This window comes from Acanthochromis polyacanthus, chromosome 1, assembly GCF_021347895.1.
Source record: "Acanthochromis polyacanthus isolate Apoly-LR-REF ecotype Palm Island chromosome 1, KAUST_Apoly_ChrSc, whole genome shotgun sequence".
Taxonomy (NCBI): Eukaryota; Metazoa; Chordata; class Actinopteri; family Pomacentridae; genus Acanthochromis; species Acanthochromis polyacanthus.
In genome coordinates this window covers 28,900,766-28,921,612 of record NC_067113.1, presented here as the reverse complement: position 1 = coordinate 28,921,612, position 20,847 = coordinate 28,900,766, and the positions used below count along the sequence as shown (strand labels likewise).

General features: G+C 40.1%; 1 protein-coding gene across 1 annotated transcript in view; it reads right to left on the bottom strand.

Moving 5' to 3' along the window:
• sos2 (son of sevenless homolog 2 (Drosophila)) overlaps positions 1-20,847 on the bottom strand; it is a 51,197-nt gene that overhangs the window by 13,231 nt on the left and 17,119 nt on the right. The window contains exons 2-12 of the mRNA XM_022197123.2: positions 16,978-17,103; positions 16,136-16,267; positions 15,764-15,928; positions 15,477-15,683; positions 12,019-12,162; positions 10,761-10,871; positions 4,134-4,232; positions 3,208-3,335; positions 1,151-1,806; positions 973-1,054; positions 737-859 (exon numbers count right to left, since the gene is read on the bottom strand). Coding sequence (XP_022052815.1) covers positions 737-859; positions 973-1,054; positions 1,151-1,806; positions 3,208-3,335; positions 4,134-4,232; positions 10,761-10,871; positions 12,019-12,162; positions 15,477-15,683; positions 15,764-15,928; positions 16,136-16,267; positions 16,978-17,103 — 1,973 coding nt within the window. The remainder of the gene's footprint in view (positions 1-736; positions 860-972; positions 1,055-1,150; positions 1,807-3,207; positions 3,336-4,133; positions 4,233-10,760; positions 10,872-12,018; positions 12,163-15,476; positions 15,684-15,763; positions 15,929-16,135; positions 16,268-16,977; positions 17,104-20,847) is intronic.

Below are 20,847 nucleotides of genomic sequence, written 5' to 3'. Positions count from 1 at the left end.
ACAAGTCACGTCTGAAGGGATATTTTTAACCACCGAGTATCCTGGTTTTAAAATAAACAGTTTTAACCAGATAAAAATGTTTACTTAATAAAAACAGACCACCCAAAATTAAAGCCCAAATCTGTGCTCGAACACAATCTGGATTCTTTTTCTTGGCGTTTAAGGCAAAGATGTTCACAAAATTAACATTTAATTTAACAATTAAAGGGATTTATTGCAGCTGCCCTTCAGTCTGTCTGATACCAAGAAGCTCTCAGCTTTTAATGGTGCCAACAAGACTCGCCTCGACTTGGAAACAGATTTATTTGTGGTATAATGGTAGAATAAAACGCTTTGTACGCTGCTTCCACAAGTTTAGAGACTCAAGATAAGACATTTCAGGGATTCTCCTCTAAAATTATAAACACATATTGGCCCCATTCCAGCTGAGTATCAGTTTGAATGTTGGATTTGAACCTCCACAGTTTACACCAACATTTTGGTAAATCAAATTAACCCTTTACGCTTCAGTGCGTAGTAGGTGTACCGCCTGCGGTACACCTACTACGCATTTTCTTAAATGCAACTTTATCAGAAAAGAGACAAACTCAGACATTATTTCTGCTTAGTTCGTAGAATTCCTTGATTTTTTTGTGAATTCACTCCAGCTCTTGTCTGTGTTTTTATCTGCTCTCGAATGCTCATTATTCGCACAGAGCTGCAGACAGAATGAGCTCTGATTAAGCGGCTGTCGTACCTGAGTTGGACCGGCTGCACGTATTCCTTTCGGAACCTCTGGAGCTCGGCCGCCATCGGCTGGTCTCCGTTCCAGAGAGCCTGTCGGTCCTCCTCGGTCGGTTCTGGCTCGGGGATTTCAATCCTGAGGAAATGATTTAACAGAAAGATTATCAGAGAGTCTACAACACCACTTAACTAACAGATACATCTGAGAAGACACTGAAGAACTGCAGTATACTGAGTGAACATCTGTACCTGTCTGTCAGCAGAGTGAGGAGCTCCTGTGGTTTGCAGAACGATCGGTACGTGGTGAGAAATGTGCGCACAAAGTTGGGATCTAGAAACACGCCACACAGATTAGATGACAAACATCATAATCCAAGTCTAAAACTGACATATTCCTTGTAGGTGTGGAGCTGCTGCAGTGGCTCACCTGCATACATGTGGTATGTGAGCCTCTCTATGAGTTTGACCACAGTGCCGGCCTTGATGATGGGGATCCCCGTTTTGCTCTGCACCTTGTCCTCGAACACTATATTCTCCTCAGAGTCCTGCACAGCGAAACGGTAAACCTCCGGAGAAGGCAGTCTGAGAGGATGCGCCTGCTCCTCCTGCTGCAGCTCCGTGTCCAACATGCGGTCCAGAGTGGAGCGGTACTGCAGGGTCACCAGCGCCGCCATCCACGCCGCCTTCTCCTCTGCTGTCCGTGCGCAGAAAACCGCGCAGTTTTCGTCTTTGCCTATCAGTTCAAAGGCGTGCCGCAGCTCCGCCGAGTCCTCGCGGTCCACGATGCGGACCTTCCTCAGCACGAACTTCTCCTTCAGGCGGTACTCGGCGCCGCTGCCCGACCCCGGCAGCCGCGAGCTCTGGTTGGCCTTGCAGCTGATCATGAGGCCGTCGAACAGGAAGTTGTGTCTCTCGTGCTTGGCGCCGGCTCGTAGCAGCGGCCCCTCCAGGATGAACTCGCTGCAGCACTGGCCGATGTCCTTCCCCTCCCAGCCGTCGATGCTTTTCTGGATCTCGTTCATGCGTTTGATGGCGAGTTGTTTGCTACGGACCTGCCTGCTGTAGAGGCGGTACATGGGCTCACTGTGAGGGAGGATTAAAGATCAGTGAGAAAACAGGAAAGATCAGAGCAAAAATAAACCGTCACGACCCTGAAACCTGACGGTAAGTTTGACGGACAAGTTGCTTTTTCAAAAATCGGCAAAATCTAACCATTTATCAAAGCTAGAAACTTTAAAAACAAAAGCAGTTGATCGATCTTTAGCAGCTCTGACTTTGACTTTATTATCGTTCGGTATACGACGCGTGAACACAGAAAGCAATTCTGTTGCCACTGGCTCAGCTCACATTTGACATTTAGATTATTCTAAATCTTTACAGAACAAGTTCAAAACTGTCCAGAGACATCAAATTGATCCAAAATAGCCAAGAGTTTGCCCAAAATAATTCGAAATGTGTCAGAAATGATTTATAATCTGTACAAAACGAGTTAAAATTTTAAAGAATAAGTTGTAAATTGGTTCAAAATTGTGCAAATTTGTCTAAAATAATTTGGAAATTGTCAAAAACCCGTTCCATGTCTGAAATTGTCCAAGGTGGCAAAAAACTGAATATAAAAGCATGTATAAAAAAAAAAAAAAAAAAAGCATCATAAAATATAAAAGTACAGCAAAACACACGGCAGGAAAATGCTATAAGAACTACTCATCTATGATTTGCTGTTTGGTCAGAAAAACGGATCAAATCCAAGCTTAAAATCATGATATTTCATCAAAATTAATTTCCTGTACATGTCTTGTTTATAAATTAACAGAAAATAATCTTTTTGCAGTAAAAAGATTCTATAGAAAACACAAAATTCTTTGCTCCTCTGCGCAACTGTGAGGATCAGCTGCGACCAACAGTCACACAAAAAAAAAAAAAAAAAAAATCACAGACTTCTCTGCTGAATTCGGTGTTAAAATCAGTTAAAAATGTAACGACTAAAACATCTATGGTATCCAGAATCACTATTTCTTTTTTCCACTACTGGTAACATCTGTCTGCGTGCTCATTTCAGGTTTTTTTCATTTTTCGTACAATCAAAGACATTCAACTTTCGTTCTTTTGTTTTTTTCTTAAGTGAATTTTGGTATTATAACTTTGCTATGCGACACAGAAGACACTTAAGTTCTCTCCACCTCTAGTTTTTTTTCATTATTGCCATCATAGAGGTTAAAGACTTTATATTGCAGTGAAAAGGAGCACACAGTGAGTAAATATATGACAGGAGACAGGAAATGTTTGGTGTTCAGAGACTTAAACCACAGAAAAATCAATATATGAAGCGAGTCTGAACTACTAGATGCCTGTTTTGTGAGTGTTCACAGGTTTATGGTACGTGGAAATAATAAGTACCTGCTCTGTGGTCGATTGGAAAAGAAAAAAAAGACAAACTGAATATTTTGCTTAAATACTGGGCTGTACGGTAAAAGTCAGGATTACCCAGGTTTGCGGCGAGGCTGGTGCTTGGCATAGATGCGCTCCACGCTACATTGAAGGTTAAGCAGAGCTGTGATCGCCTGTTTCAGACATTCTCTGTCGTCTTGGTCTTCACTGCGCTCCTGAAGTTGCTGTAAAAAGACAACAAGCACAGCAGATGTAATGTTAAACCTCTTAATGCAGACACCTTTAGTAAAGGCAGGAAACGCACAAATGTAGCCGATAATGATAATTGAGGTGCATTTCGATGTGCTAGTAGAATAAATACAAGTCTTATTGGGACACTTAACGGAACCGACTTATCCTCTGTTATTAGTTTAACCTGTTTCTACTAAAATATGTGCTGGGAAAAGGTCCACAGAAAAGGTATCTTGAAATAATGCAAATGCCAGCAGATACAGACTATATTTTCACCAGAAGCCACATTATTAAAGGTTTCGTAGCCTAATTAGAACCTAAATTAAATGTAAAAGCTACTGTAGAAGCTCATTTAGAAGCAACATAAAGAGAAGCTGAAAATATTAATGCTGACTGTAGGGTATTTAGATGTGCCAATATAATAATGTAAGTCTTATCGGGACACTTAGTGGAACAGAGTTATCCTCTGTTGTTAGTTTAACCTGTTTTTACTCAAATATGTGCAGTATTAAGGGGTCTATAGAAAAGGCATCTTTAAATAATACAAATGCCAACAGATACACACTATATTTTTAACGAAAAATACACAAGAAGCCACATCGTTGAGGGTTATAAAGCCTAACTGGAACCTAAATTTAATGTAAAAGTACTGTAGAAACTCATTTAAAAGCTAATAAATCCACTATATTTATCATTATCAAGAAACTTGGTTTGCTTCTTTCAAAATAAACCCCAAAAAATGAGTGATCAGACTTATTACTGACCATATTAGTGGGTGTATGAGGACGTACCTGCAGTAGCTCAAAGTAGTGCATACAGTGGTACACTGGGACCATCATCAGCTGGGGGAGGACATACTGGACAGCTTCTTTAAAGCCCTCTCCAACTGACTGGAGACACAAAAACACAAAAACAGTTAGCGATGAACCAGTGTGATGACATTAGAAAACATCCGACCAACGACGACTCCATTTGCACCCAGAAAGTCACATTTTTCTGCTAATAAAAAAAATATATAAAAGCCAGTAAAAATGTCCCATAAAGTCACTGGTTTTCTAATTTAGCTCAAACAAACCAAATGGGTTTTAAATGGTCAGAAACAGCAGGAAAAGGCATGTCAAACGAGGTAAGAGCACACAGACTGGTCTTATTGATGTGCAGTCACCCCCCAAAGGCCTATTTTAAGACAGGAAAAACCCTCATGCGTATTCTTATCTAGAAAGAAATGGCTTAAAAAAATGACCCATTAGTATGATAATTCTCATTTAAACTACCAATTAAGTTATTTGACATGTCTGACGCCTGCGTTTGGTGGCTACAGTAGGAGCCTTTGTTTAAATTTATGTAGCTTTATTCAGGTTTTCATCCTAATTGACGAAAATGTGATCATTAAGGAGAATTCTGAATCAAAAACGGGGCATTCCACTCTAAAAATACTCCAAAAAAAATTCACAAATGCTCAAAAGCAAAGGCTAAGACGGCTAACATGAGTGTGTTTTAGCGGATAAATGTGAAACCGGATCAGACGGGAGGCTGCAGGGTGACGAGTCATGACTAGAGGGAGGAAGAGGCCGTTGACCGAGTGAGGCAGCAGAGTAACCGGAGAGGAGGCCGTCATAGTATCCATTTAAATCTCCCGTTCCCCTGATAGACGACTCAGAATCGATATGCGAGTAGTCAGACTCCACAGCAGCGGCCTCAGTGTCTGCGTGGAGGGAGGAAGAGGGTCGTGTGCACCAAAGAGAAAGACATCGGCTGCCTGACAAACGGTGATGGACGGCAGGCGAACAGCCAGCATCCTGCAGGTTTACTATGAGTGTAGTAGATGAGGAGCATTTCTGGCGCTTTGAGCTTAAAGCGAACGCTTCGGTGCATCGTTTTAACATCTTAAATGTCTTCTGCTTGACCATCATTGATTAACGGTTTTTATCATAAACTATGGGAAATTAAAATGAAATATGTTACATTTTAGCTCCATATATATATATAATGCTTTCTGAAATATTTTTTTTCACTTTTTTTGCATTTTTTAAAAATTTAAGGCTATGTTTGGATGACTATATCCCAGGACTATTTAAGATAAAACCCCTACTAAAAATACATGTTTTTGCTATGAATATCATGTGCAGTTTTGATGTGTTTATTAGCACTTACATAATGAATTAAGACTCTCTTTTTTTGCTAGTTTTCTGTAATTTAACAAAAATATTCCATCTCAAATCATCTTTTTTTTAAAGCAATTTCTGATTTACCTGAACTTTTTTTTTTTTTTTTTTTTTTTTTTTAAATCAAACTATGTATATTCATAAAGAGATTTGTGAAATTTTGGATTTACATATCAAATACTTTCTGGAAAAAAGCATTAAAAAAATGCCTTAAAAAAACCTTTTCCAACATTTTTTCACCCACTGAAATTTGGGGCTACAGCGTGTTTGAACTCCTACATTTCAGGAGCTACTAAAGGCAAAAGCTTTGACATTTTGGACAAGTAGACCCAATAATCTCTAATTAAGAGTGAGCTCAAACATGAACAACAATTTGAAATAACTAACAAATAGTTTTTGAGGTGTTGTGATCAGAAAACAGCCTCAAATTTTAATTTAATAAACACGCTTCGCTTAAAACATCCCCCGCCGTATATATAGTGCCTCGAAGTGCAAGAAATAATAATCTGTACTGGACGATACACCTACAAAATGATACATCGTCACTACAATAAAAATAATCAGGTCAAGGTCATACACTCCAAAAGGCACATCTATACTACATAGAGATGGCCTGGGTGCAATATGAATGAAATCCCTCAAGTAGTTCCTGAGATATGCTCCGGAAACGAAATGCGGACATACGGACGCGATGACGCCAATATAAAAAAAGTGAGACGACTTGTAAAAAAAAAAAAAAAAGAAAAAGGATCTCGGAAAGTACTTGATAAACCAAGCTAACAATTTAAAAAACAGCTTTATCAATATTCATATTTTATGTTGTCTAAATTTCAGATTTCAGGCAAATTGAGCAGAAATCTTCTCAAAATGTGATGTAAAACCAGAGTGGCAATACATTTAGATTTTTCTACTTTGTCACTTTGTTCATCTTCCTTACTATTATCTTTCATGTTCTGCTGATGACTAAATAACTAATAGCTAAAGCCGATGATACACCTGCACACACAGAAACTTGCATAAAGGATAAAACATGCTACAGGACAGAATTCAAGAGTCACAAAACCAGGATTTGACACTTTTACATGCTCAACATTGAAGCCTAAAAAAATCCCAGTCACAAATAGAATACTGGTGCACATGTGCACTTTTTAAAAAAAAATCATCATCAACGTAAATCACAAAAGTAACGACGGCTTTCTGTCCATTTGAAATGTCACACTAATGTGATGGTTCTACTTAAATAGGTGCCACTTATACACCTAATTCTGAGTAAATAATTTAATCTCAGCAACCACGGATAGTTTTGTTCTCTACAGGAGAATGCATCATTGTGGTCGCAGCCTAAATATAAACACAAAGCAGCAGAAATCGGGTACACAGTGACTATGAGACAGCATGTTCCCATTTCAGAGGTACAGGGGCCGCCTAAAGTCATGTCGCGGTCTTTTGCCGTCCTAATTCACAGCTTATTTTCAACATGAAATGCGCCTCGGGCCAACCGCCCCCTTCCTCCTCCTCCTCCCCGGGAGAAAAATGGCCCGCAGTGTGGCTGCCTGTTCTATTTTTAAAAGGCGATGTAATTTACCCACAATACCAGACGCTGCAGAGTGCAGCGGCTGAGTGCTGGACAGACACATCTATCTGACGGGGAGGAGGGAGGCGCAGAGTCAAGAAGGATGGAAGGAAGAAGCACATGCAAAGAGACTAAAGCTGAAGAGCACAGGTTTGATCTCCACCACAGAAAAACGCTGCAATAAAGGCGTGTTTAGACCAGGAGCTGTGGATTTAAGAGTCCAGATGATGATCTTGTTGCATAAAGAAGGTGACAAGATGGAGGCAGTTTGTGGAGAAAGATGAGCAGAACACACAAGGAGAATAGTTTTGTAAAAGATCAACTTTGACGAGGTCCGATCACAAATAATTAATCTAATCATTTGCTCCCTCTGTCTTATTCACCTTGTATTTAGACTACAGTTCAAAAGTTTGATGTCACCCAGACAATTTCACGTTTTTATTCATGTGTTAACATAATTGCAAAAGGGTTTTCTAATCATCAGTTAGCATTTCATCACCATTAGCTAACACAATGTAGCATTAGAACACAGGAGTGATGGTTGCTGGAAATGTTCCTCTGTACCTCTATGGAGATATTCTATTAAAAATCAGCCGTTTCCAGCCACAATAGTCATTTCCCACATTAGCAATGTCTAGGGTGCATTTCTGAAAAAAGTCAGAAAATACTGGGAACAATGAGTGCAAATAATGCTTTTCAAGACCCCAATGGAACTTCAAATGTTAGGTTTTGACTTGGTAACTGTTTAAAACTAATTCTCAGTTACAATATGAAAAAAAAGCAAATTATCACAGACAACAAGCTAAAATGGGGAAATGTTTGGTATTTACGTGATAAAAAAGTTGCAAAAAGTGGATTAGGTTATTAAAAAAGTTTCTATTGAATGAATAATCAGCTTTTAAAGTAAAGCTAATTATTTTAGGTACTAAAATACGACACAGTACTTACTAAAAATATTCAATTTACCTCCACGCAAAGCAGAAAACAGCAACTCTGTGTAATGAGGAAGCTGAAACTGAACATTGTTGACATTTATACTTTAAAAAAAATTGATTCCAAGCATAGTTACCAAAACATTTTCTGTTGATTGAAAAACTGATTAACCGTACGGCCTAAGAAAGAAAACGGGGTGTTTCAAATGAATACTGTGCTATCAAAACAGTGCCAGACTAAAGCTGCCCTTACTCCAACTCTCACACAATGAGTGTATGAAAATAAACTGTGGGTAATCAGAGGACAGTGTTGATCTCAGTGGGGTTAAAGTGGTGGTTCGAGGGTAAACACAGCAAGGCCTCAACCTGAGCTGGAATACGACTGTTTTGGACTTTCCTAAACAGGAGGCCTCTGGGTGGATTATCCGTTTCAAATCCTCATTTTAATTAGGAAAGAAATGAGATATTTATGCTCAAAATCTCGACAAGAAGAGCAGAAAGCCGCCCCGATCTGTAAATACTGTTGCGTTGTGCTCTGCTGCTTCATGTGAACAGTCGGCCTTCGGTCTTTGGCCTGAGAAAACACCAGCAAATATTTCATCTTCAAAGGCTGCCAAACTGCACCCCACCGAGCATAATTCAATGCTATTCTTGTGAGGAATGTCCAAATAAAACAATGCGGCCGCAGTGAATAAACTGTACACAGGACGCTGAATATGTCATGACAAGCCCTCGGACGATATTCGGAGGAATTCCACCCGACGCTCAGGTTAACATCAAAGCAAAACCGGAACAAATACCGAAGCGCTGCTTGCCGAGTGTTAACACATAAATGACCCACATGCACCTTCATATTGAAAACAAACCTTTCATTTTTATGACGAGCTTACATTGGAGAATTCCAGGAAATGTGACAGAGCTGCAACAGGTTTGAATTTAACACCCAGAGCATGAGACACACGTGGACAAAACTGTTGGTACCACTCGGCTAATGAAAGAAAAACCCACAGTGGTCACAGAAATAACTTGAATCTGGGGCGCCTGTGTAGCTCAATGGGTTAAGCGGGTGAACCATGTACAGGAGCTGGTCTCCGACACAGCGGCCTGGGTTCGATTCCCGCTTGGGGCCCTTTGCTGCATGTCTTCCCCCACTCTTCTCCCCTGTTTCCTGTCACTCTCTCATTTACCCTATCAAATAAAGCCGAAAAAAGGCCCCCCCCCCCCAAAAAGAAATAACTTGAATCTGACAAAAGTAATAACAAATGAAAATTCTATGAAAATTAACCAATGAAAAGCAGACATGGATTTTGAACCATGGTTTAACAGAATTATTTAAAAAAAAAATTCCTTCCACAATTTTGTTCACATTTGTAATTAAATCAGATTGAAGTTCTCAGTAAGTGAAGAAGATGAGCAGCAAAACACGCAAAATACGTTTTAAAGTTACGCACAACAAAAGGGCCAACGAGTGCAAATAAGTGGAGCAAACATGCCGACTTGCACAAAGAATTCAAGAGTTTGGCGAGGTTAAACTCAGATTTTTCTGTATAGCTGAAAGAAGAGCCTGGAACTTGACATGCTAACTTTATTGTAGCTCTTAAGCTGATAAAACTTACAAGTGCGCAGAAATCAGCATCTCTAATGTGAATCACTACAAAATGCATTAAGCAGAGCGCAGACCTGCCAGAAAGCTGTGTTCAGTCTATCAAGCACTGTCTAATAAGTGGTAACTGTGTGAAATTATAAAGGTAACTGCAATATAAACCAAGTGTAGTGGGTATTAGAATACTGCACACCATATAAAAAGCTTTTACAACACCGTGACAAATGCATTTTGAAATAATAATTCAATATTCATGCTATAAATGTAATAATTCTCCGTCAAAACATTTCCACATATGACAAAGTAAGTACGCAGGCTTTAAGTCAGAGTTTCTGGGTTGTTTTAACTTGTAAGTTCCACACATATCTGTCAATTTGAGAAATTTGGTAAATGTGTTTAGGGATGTCAAACATAATTTAGTTCGGGGGCCACTTACAGTGAAATTGGATCTCAAGTGAAAAGTAAAATCACAGCATAATAACCAGTAATTAATGACAATTCCAAATTTCTCCTTTTGTTTTTCGTGCAAAAAAGCCCATTCTGAAAATGTTCACATTTAATGAACTATCCTTTCTACAAACTTTATGAACAATCTGAAGAAAAACAAGTTTAATTTCAGTCATATTGTGCCTCAGTTTATCATTTACACATTACGACTTACAGATTTTTACCAGCAAAGGCACAAAACATTCAGTCACATGCATCCGGAAGTGAACAATGTAGTATTTTACTTTATGATGAAAAACTCGTCAAGGACTAGAAGTGATTTTAATTTTACAGTTTTGCAATTTGCAGTTAATTTTAGCACGTTTGACACCCTTCTTCTACATGATAACCACAAAACAAACAGGTCTGAAGAAGCTCCTGAAATGTACCGCAACTTCAAGTAAAATCTGCAAAATGAAAGCAGTACTTTTGTTTCAAGTTTTCAGCTGTTCTCAGAATATTATTTCAGTATTTAGTGACGACAGATTTGTTGCTTTAATATCACAGCTGACGTACAAATCTCAAGTAAACTGAAGAATATGTAGTGAGGGGATTCACTCATTTACCCCCCAAAAAAACTTAACCGGCATTATTGTATTTGTATCGCTGCCGCACCAAAAAGAGAAAATCGGATTAGTTTCTCCGATCAAACATCTCACCTGAAAGTAGAGGCCGACTGCAGGTCGCGCCATCAGGTTGTTGAAGTGCTCGTGGAAATCCCTGCTGAGGATGTCCTGGGACAGAGTCTCATAGGGGTCGAACGCCTGCTCCTAAACACACAGTAATCCAGGAGTTAATATGCACGTATTGTTACCTGATGATGGTGCTCAGATGTGACGCAGTATCTCAGACATTTGGTCATTCTGCTTCACTGAACTCTGCTGCTGGTATTAAACAGAGAACTAGATAATTAAGGCAAGATTTACAATAATTGAAGGGTTTTTCCTGGCTCAGAATGGGCTTTTATCCATGATTTTTTGAAGTCACAGTGATGAGTATCTTCCTTTTTTTGACAAATCAGTGTATTTTCATTCTTGTTTTGCTAACTGACTGATCACTACTGTGAATCTACTAAATACTGACTTCAAGGCGGCAAATAATCTTTTTTTTCCTACATATTATATTTTTAATTAATTATACATACATTACTTTGTAGAAATACGTTTTGACTCGGACTCCAAAGAATGCTTTTGTAGATTCTTCAAAAAGGCCAAATTAAATGGAACGCATTCAATGCTGAAAAGGAATAAAAGGGGAACTCTTCCAAGGGGGGTAAATACTTTGTATCGGCACATTATGATGGTATTTATCAGCTGATAACTCACAAAGAGCTTATAAAATGCATTAAAGAATCAAAATGGTCTCAAAAATTGTTCTGTTGCACACAAACGAACAAATGTATGATTCTCTCGCCTGAACTGAACTGTGCTTTTAAGACAGGAAGAACAAGGTAAGTGGGAACTTTCGGTGCCGTTTTAGTTTGTTTAGACGTCTTTGGTCCATTCTGGGTCCACATTTCAATCGAGCTGCATCTAGATTTTGTTTGGAAGCAGAACAGTTGCCCGGCATGAAATAGATTTCCTGAACTCGCTTGCCGTTATCCAACTGTCGGAATTATTTCTAAGGAGTATATTGTTTTTCTTAAAAGAATGCATTGGGGGAATTCACATAAACAAAAATTAATACTAAATACCACTTGTCATTTTTATATCTGACTGGGAAAGACTGAATAAAGTATTCATTCAAACCTTGTCATGCTGATGTAAAATGTGTTCCTCTGACCATTTTATCATCACATCACCCTCACAAACTAAAACAACTGAAGCAACTTTCTGTGATTTCCATAAACTCTGTGATTCGACCATTTCATAATCGCATAAGTAGGTAACCTGGTATTCAGGTCAAAAGCCTTCGTACCTCCGCGAGATCTTCAAAGCAGCTGCCCACCAGCGGATGAGGGCTGCCGTCAGCCGTCATCTCCACGGCGTCCTCGATCAGTCCGAGCAGCTTCACCGTCAGCTCGTGGATGTCCAGGATGTTACTGAAGATCACCTCCACGTCCTGCAACAGCAAGAAGTGGATGAGCGACCCATAAAGCCGTTTACTTCTACCAATTCTTGTTTTTAAAAATCACCATTTTGGCCTTCTTCAGCTTTTGAGGTGTCACTAAAATGCTCTCAACCTGCTTGGTGACAAAAGACTGTTTCCAGGATTGACATGTAGATAAGGAAGCTGCTCATTTGGGAAAAAAAAATCTGGTAAAAGGTGTGACATCAGAGATTGTGCCCGTTATAAAACGTGTGTGTACGTGCAGTATTTGAAGTCTCATGTCTTCCAGTTGGTGCATTTGGACTGACATTGTGGTGAAACAACATAACTGACTTATTTCCACTTTTCATTTCAGTTCCAGTTTTTGATTTAATTGTGTTGAAGATGATGATGAACCGCTGTGACTGGAAATCTTTCCTTTCATCCCACAACAACAGCAACCACAGGGATGCCTGAAGCCTTATTCATGTAGAAATCTCAGTTAGAGCTCCACATGACCAAAGTAAAAATGTTTCTGCTGCAGATATCCATCCATGTCAACTATAATTCACTTAATCTGTTATAAAAGTTATTTTCAAACTGAAGTGCGCCTCTTGAGGTTGAGCAGGAGGCCGGAACATTAATTGAAGATGTTGCATGAGGTGAAAGGGACAGGTGCATGCAAGTGTTAGCTACTGTAATCTGACCATTTGCTAATTTGGCCCAATTACCAACAGTCAGCTGCAGCAGCTTTAGTGGCTGTGAGATACAAGTTAGACCATCTCAAATCATCACATTCCTTCTGCTTGACCATCTGTGATTTACTGTTAATCATAAACCATAATATGTAAAATGGTATCTGTGTAATTTTAGCTGGATATAACAACTACTTTTCAAGGTTAATCTGTTAAAAACCTACACGTCAAACCACTTTTAACAATACTGCCATGATCGTTACTGTAAAATGCTTTTAGCATTTCATGTAAACATACAACTGATTTGTATCTTGTCAATGCAACTCTATGATAATAATAATAATAAATTTTATTTGGCAGCACCTTTCACAACACCCAAGGTCACTTTACAGAGGATAAAAACACAGTAAAATAAATAAAAAAACAACAGCCAAAAGTAACCCAAAAGTTAAAAAAAAAATCACAATGAGATTACAATGAATATGCAGATTTTGAGTCGTGACTTAAACTGGGTTAAAGAGGGAATGTTTCGGATGTCTGGTGGGAGAGAATTGCAGAGTAGGGGAGCACAGGGGCTGAAAGCTCTGCTCCCCATGGTGCTGAGGAGGGCAGAAGGTACAGAGAGGTGAAGGGAGGAGGAGGACCTGAGGGAATGAGACGGAGTGGCAATGTGGAGGAGATCAGACAGATAGGGAGGGGCAAGGTTGTGGACGGCTTTAAATGCACACAGAAGGATTTTGAACGTGACGCGGAAATGGACCCGGAGCCAGTGAAGCTGCTGGAGGATGGGGGTGATGTGGTGAAAGGATGGAGTACGGGTGATGATACGGGCTGCAGAGTTTTGGACCAGTTGGAGTTTATGGACAGATTTGTGGGGGTCTTGACACAACTCTGTGTCAAGATTTAGGGTAATATTTCTCACAGAGGCACAGAGGCAAGCAGGATTACACAAAAACTACCTAGTTTCATGAAACTTGGTGGAGAAGTGGAGCATTTTCAACAAAATTATGTTGCAGACACAGATTACCGTCATATAATTTCTAAAAAATGGCATTAGCTAGAGGATTGTGCGCTCAAAGTTCCTTTCCAACTTGGTTTACATTCAAGCCAGTCTATAGGACACTTTCATCTATCAAATATTTATTCTCAAAGTACTATCGAGGACTTTCCAACCATGAGCAGACTGACAACAGGAATTTTTGACAGCTATTTTGGCATGCCTATAGTGGTGTAACAGCTAAACTATAAAAAGAAAAGTTCATGCCGACGTAGCTGTCTCAGATTAGTCCGGGGGCGCTGACAGTGTCAGTGCCTGTTTTTCTTAAAATGATGTTTAAGAAATCCTCTTGCCAAAGAAAACTGACAACAATCAGGTTTTCTAAGTGCATGTAAACACAGTAAGTGTGTCGCAGGGCGCTGCTGGAAGAGTTCCAATCCTCCGCCAGCCATTCTTGTATAAATAAATGGGGAGAATGTGCTCTGAACAACAACAACAGGCTCAATTTGCCTGAGGAAATAATTAGTCAAGCAGATGAGGCCCCTAAAATAGCGCGGGGCGATTATTGACTGCTCAAGTCTGAATGGAAGTTCAGCCCTGTCATTATTTGACCGTGACACTTTCTTGACATCTCCCGAGTAATTTCAGATTATGCCGCGTTTCGACAGACATAATTGAGGTTGCTCTGGCGGGGGCTGCAGATGTTGTTCCTGTCTCAACATAATTACATGTTGTGCATTCCACTGGGCCTCACAAAGGTTTATCCTCCTCACCCAAATGATACCGCAAATTACCCAACCCAAAATATGCAAAGCCGCAGCGACCCATTAAACCCAACTTTCCACTCAGTCCTTCCCAATACGTAGACAGACTGTTCGATTCTTCACTTCATCGATGCTTTTCTCAGCTTTTTTTAGGGAATTATTTGCCATATTAGACATGTTGTAATTAGTATTTTGTTTCTCGGGTTGACCCTCTGAGAAAGATACGAGCCTCTATTTACTGGAGGAGTAAACGAGCAGCGGTGACAAGACAAAATTGGAGCTTCAACCCCTTTCATTAGGATATTAGAAGAGGTGTGACCTTCTGCATACACACTAATTGCTCTGACTGTGCAGTAACCACCGATTCTAAGAGCGGAGAGCCTTCAACGTCAGTCAATAACAAATATTCAGTGTATTTCATGGAATAAAAGACAAACATGTAACACTAAAGCTGCTTCTGCTCGGCATAAAACGACTCCGTTTGGGTTTTTCATGCTGCTCCATGAGGCTGATTAGCAGTTAGCCGATTAGAGTTTTCAGCTGTAATCTTTAAATGATCTTACGCTGGATTTGGCTGAAATGGCTTTGATGGAAACTTGACTGTTTGTTTAGAAGCTGGATTTGGAGCAAACCAGCCTCAGCTGCTTCTTCAGCACAAGAAGTGGAGAATTCAGCACCTTCAGGCATCAGCAGGTGGGTATTTTGCTGCGTCTTATGTTTGTGTGTTGTTTAAAATAGTTTTGTTGGGATGCTGTCAGTGTTATACCTATTTATATTCAGATTTTAGATGACCGATTTTGTACATCATCAACATATTTAGCCGGAAATGACTCCTCCAAATAAACAACAATGAAATGTCTACAGTTTTTAAAAGCTGACGGCGTTCCTCACCTGAGTCGAGAAGATTTTCGGGTCGGACAGGAAGTGACGGCGGAACACTTTGATGATCAGGTCGAGCTCTCGCAGGTACTGCCGCTCCTCTGCGATTTCAAGCCTCACCAGGTCGTCGTACGTGAGCTCCCCGGAGGACGACGGCTCCTCTGGGCACTGCGACATCAAGCCGAAGTCCTCCTCCTGGTCGAACATGTCCATCAGCACCTAAACACAGGCAACCGATCAGCGTCAGAGTCGATCAGAAGCGTTTTCCTTCTCCTCTCGTCTTGTTTGACGACTCTCACCTTGTCTGCACACATGGACACCTTGATGTCCTGCTGGCTGATGTCAAAGTGACGGATGTTGCCGACGTAGTTGCCCGCCAGCTTCAGTATATCTGCTGATATGTACTCAAGCACCGCCACGATGTACAGGGAAACATGGTAGTCCACTTTGTAGCCCAAAACCTCCTGTAGGAAGAAAAAGCAGAATGTTTAGCGTCTGTCTGAACCTGCATGACCAGATCACTTCAGGCTAATTTCATTAGACCGAGCCAAGCTGTCAAAACAGAAAGCTTAACTGGATTTCAAATATTTCCCAGCAGTCGTCTGGGAAATATTTGAATGTGAGGATAGGGAGTAGTTATGGAGAGAGATGTGCTGTTCAGGAGTCTTTACCTTAAGCAATGGGTGTATCTTGTCCACCGGGAGAAGTAAAGGGTTTCTTCTCTTACGTTTCTCGATGGCTGACTGGGCATCGGCGATTGCCCACTTATCTATGGGGTGGGGGAAAGTTTTCTGGACACGTTCCTGGGGAGAGGGAAGAGGTAAAGTTATGGTAGATGCCTTGGGTTCCTGTGACAGCATCTACACAGCAGACTGGTCTCTTCAGCAACTGCAGTTGGTACAAAATGCAACAGGAAAAAGAAAATATGATCCCATAACACCAGTATTCGTCACTCTCCTCTGGCTTCCTGTCCGTTTCAGGATTTTATTGTTTGTTATTAAGGTTTTTTTAGCAGAACTTTTACATTTTCACACCCCCTATAGAGCACTGAATTGGACCAACCACACAGTTTTAGATGTTTCAAGATCTTGACACCGAAAAACAGAGGCAAACAGGCTTTTTAATCTGCTGCATCTCATCTGTGGAAGAGTTTGCTTTTCATTTAAGAACTACTGAGGCTTTAGAAACTTAAATTCACTGCTCAAGACTCACCTCTCTGGTATTCCATCAAAGTACAGCTTTACAACCTCATTTCATATTGTGCATCTTTTATTTTTCTTTGTTTTTTATTCAGATTTGTCATTTTAGCCATTGTCTGTCTTACAGGTTGTTTTTTATAATTATACAGTTCTTTGATTCAATCGGTTTTAAATTTGCTTCAGAAATAAAATTGAGTGAATATGACTTGATCATTGGGGGAAAATGGCATCAGGACCTGCTATAATGATGCATTTTGCACATTTCAAGTATCACAAGTTCAGATTTGGAACAGAGACCAGGAAAGAGGATTTACCTCTACATCCTGCACAGAGCGAGGCTGGGCCACACACAGCATGTTGAGCAGCTGCAGGATCAGCTCCTCGATGTGCTGGAGGGCATCCTCCTTCGCCGTCAGGTTTGGGTGGACCTGCTTCTGTACCTGAAACGTCAGAGACAAGGCAAGTCAGACACGGAACAGTGGGTGAAATATCTCAGTGCACTTTAACATAGCGTGAAACTGTGTTTATTTCAGGAGAAGAAGAAAAAACTGCCGCCTGCTCTGGTGACATGATGTAAACTGAAAGTATTGCAACCATCTGGTATGATGCACCTCAGCTGGGCTTGGGTTTAATGACGTCAAGGCTGCAAGTACAGACAATCACTGAATGAACATAAAACGCCTTTTCTTGGTCTTCAAACGGACATACTGGTGGTTTTTTCCCCCATGTTTCAGCCCACTGACTGCAAATTAGAAGTGATTCTTGTCATAGCTGGTTAATTTCCAGATTATATCCTTAATGAAAAAAAGGTAGACCTCTCGTTCAGTTTCATTTGACAACCATGTATAAATAAACCGCAGAAGGTTTTACATTATCATCACACCGTGATGCATTTGCACATAGGAATATTTAAGTAGCGCTTTCGAGGAAGCTCAGACATCTGAGAGTCAGTAAGCAAACAGCCTAATTAAAGACACAGTGTAATAAAAACAAACATTTCTCAAGTTCTAATCCTCTGTTCCTGAGTTAACTAAGGGGTTATTTCTCATTTCTATATGCTTAATATATGTTAAAATCATCCTCTTTTCTCTTCTGTTAAAATGTTATGTTTTTGATGACTCCCAGAATCCTTAAATCTGGTGGTTATGTTCTTATTTTTGCAATCAAATGTCATTTGGGTAAACTAGCTGACCTTGTGCATCATATAAAGCCATTAATTAGCTTATAGATAACAGTATAGTGATATAGTGTTTTATTACATGCGTGTACATGACACCTCATAAAAACCTTGTGCATATTAATAAATACTGTGGCCGCTGAATTTTAATTTACTACTTTTCCTCTTCAACTTTAAAGGAAAGAATGAAAGCCAGGAGTCCTGTTCAGCTCCACATTATGCTGTATTCGCTAAGCAACACTTCCTGTAACTGTATTCTGTCCACATTTCACTTTTCAATATGTATATTATAGAAGACAGGCATACTTTAGCTGTGTTCAACTGTGACTATTGAGCAAGACAAAAGCAAAAATCATAATATCAATTTCAATGATTCCACAGTGTAAATACTGGATTTTGATTTTCTGAAAACCATCTGTGAACAAGTTTAGGATGTTTGTGTGTTCCTGAATGCAACACCAAGGCAGCGCTTTCAAAAGTCTCTGCGCGAACACACAAATAAATCTCAATAAAATGGAATAAAGCTATCAAAATATCCACCAGTTAAACCTTCATTGCTCAAGAACAGGAAAGTTTGTAATAACAACTGGAAGGAGGAAGCGCATAAAAGGAAAGACATGCCTCCAGACTAACTTTTTACGCTGATTGCACTGAAGCCTTTAATAATTTCATTCAGGTGCACGAGCATTAACATTGGATGGACCCATATGCTTTTTTTAATCTGCACCTTTTGGTTTTACCATTTGTCAGTTCCCATACAAACTGTTAATTTCTTAATGCCGAAATGATTGTAAACATGAAAAAAGGTACACATTTAACTCATTCTTCTTTCATTAGCATCATCTGTTATTAGTAAATGCTAGCTCTTCACGGCTGTAACACAGCAAGAAGCAGAGTTTTATTATTTTATTGCCATTTCTGACTTCAACCAGCTCATCTGATCTGCAGCTGCCTGGGGTTAAAACACTGAAGAAAGGGAGGAGTTGCTTTTGTAAATATGAACTCTCAACATCAGTGTCTCTTCAGCAAATGTTGCTTTCTGAAGCTCAAATTTACAGATGCTCCCTGAATGTCTCAAATGCAGACAATAGGCCGATTACAGTTACAATTTACCAATGTTCCCTAAAAGCCTCTATTAGACGCCTGTACACAAAGAAACCTCTAGTCTCCACTCAGTTACTGCAGCACACTCTACTCTGACAGCCAAAAATTAGTTTGAAAGAGACTCAATTTATAATGTCAGATTAATTTGAGTCTAAACTTTTATCTACCGTGGAGGGCCGTCTAAAGACAAACAAACAGACTTGCCAAATGTCAGGCAGAATGATGCAACAAATGAAACAGTTTAGTCACACTTCACTGATTTTTGGCTGCACTCTGCATCCCTTTAGGAAACCAATCTAAAAACACACAAATGATTAAGCTGCAGCACACAAATCGCAAGCATCTCTCTATAAACTCCAGCTGCACGCAACAGATAAAAATCTCTCTCCACGAAGGAAAGAATTCTGCCTCAAATTAGTCTGCAAGACACTCCTAAACAATAACTCTGTCACCAAATATGATCTCATTAAAAAAAGGTAACTATTTAAAGCTCTCTTCTGCTGATTTATTAAGTCGGCGGCCAGGTTCGTTCAGCGGCGAGGGTGGAACCGGCCTGACAGAAGGTGTGGTTTACAGGTGCAGACAGCAGCGAAGGTGTGGCTTCATCAGGTCTGCAAAGTGGAAAGAGAAGACACCCCCCGACTACCCTCAAGCCTCCCAAAAGTTGTCGTCATTCGGGCCGTGCCCTCTCGCAGGAATGCTGTCAGTTGAGATACTATTATAGCACCCAAAGCAGCCTCGGAGGGGGAGGAAAAAGAAAAAAGAAAAAGCTGTGGGAGAGAACACGAGGAGAGAGGTGGATAGAAAAGAGTCTCACATTTACTCTCGACTCACAAAAGCGCTGCCTGTTCACATGCTACTGATGGAATTACCCTGGCATATAGTAAAGCGGATCGCTATGATGACAAAACATTGCCCCCGGATTGAGGAATGTGAGAGGAAAAGTTAAAAGGTCAACGCAGACCGGGCTTCGTGCATTCTTCTTCTCTGACTTAACAGAGATGCAGCGACGAGCAGGATGTCCCCTCGAGTCTCAAGTTCATTTGTTTGAGATAGAAAAACAATCGGAGACAAAAGGGTGGAGGGTGAAAGTGTCTCTCGAGGGACTACGAAAGACCCCAGATCTGCTGCTTTAATTCATTAACTGCATTCAGATGCGTTTTAAAACAAGAGGAGTTGGAAAATCTGAAGCCGCAGCTTGGCCTCGTTTTGTTTCTGTACGTCATTTCTGTTTTGATGCACGCTCACAAGACCAAAAAGTTATAAATAAGCCGCAAGCATAAACTGGACTCGGAAAAAAATGTATATCAAAGCAGAAGTAGGTTATGAGATAGATCCTTTAGACCACAAATAGGCACTTGACCAAATTCCACAGGACAGCAGGAGCTGTGAGTCACCACACTGAAACTACGGGGGTTTCCCTCGACTCCATTCACAGAATAGTTGGCCCGTTTCTGAGAGGCCCGGATCCAACAAGTGTCGTCTATCTCGGGACGGGAGACCGAGCAACGAAAGTACACAAAATTGCAAGTCATTTGAATAGAAACATAACCAGAGAGTGAATTCAAAGCACAAAGTGTGACACAGCAACAAAAAAAGGTAGTAAAATGAGCAACTGTTTTTCTGCAACACACGAGAAAAATCTATTTTAGAGCCAAAGCTATTAGTCAGTTAATAGAAACTAAATTTAGATAACTGACGGTTTCAGTTTGTAAGAAAATTCAGTGGTTTCTTCAGTGTGAATATTTCGTATTTTTCTGGCCTTATAGAAAATTAATATTTTAGGAAACACTAAGTCATGTAAATATGACATTTTTTGCATTATTTCATACATTTTAGCAACCAAACAATCCATTAATCATCAGAAGGCTGATCAATACCAAAAACAGTCATCATTTGTCAG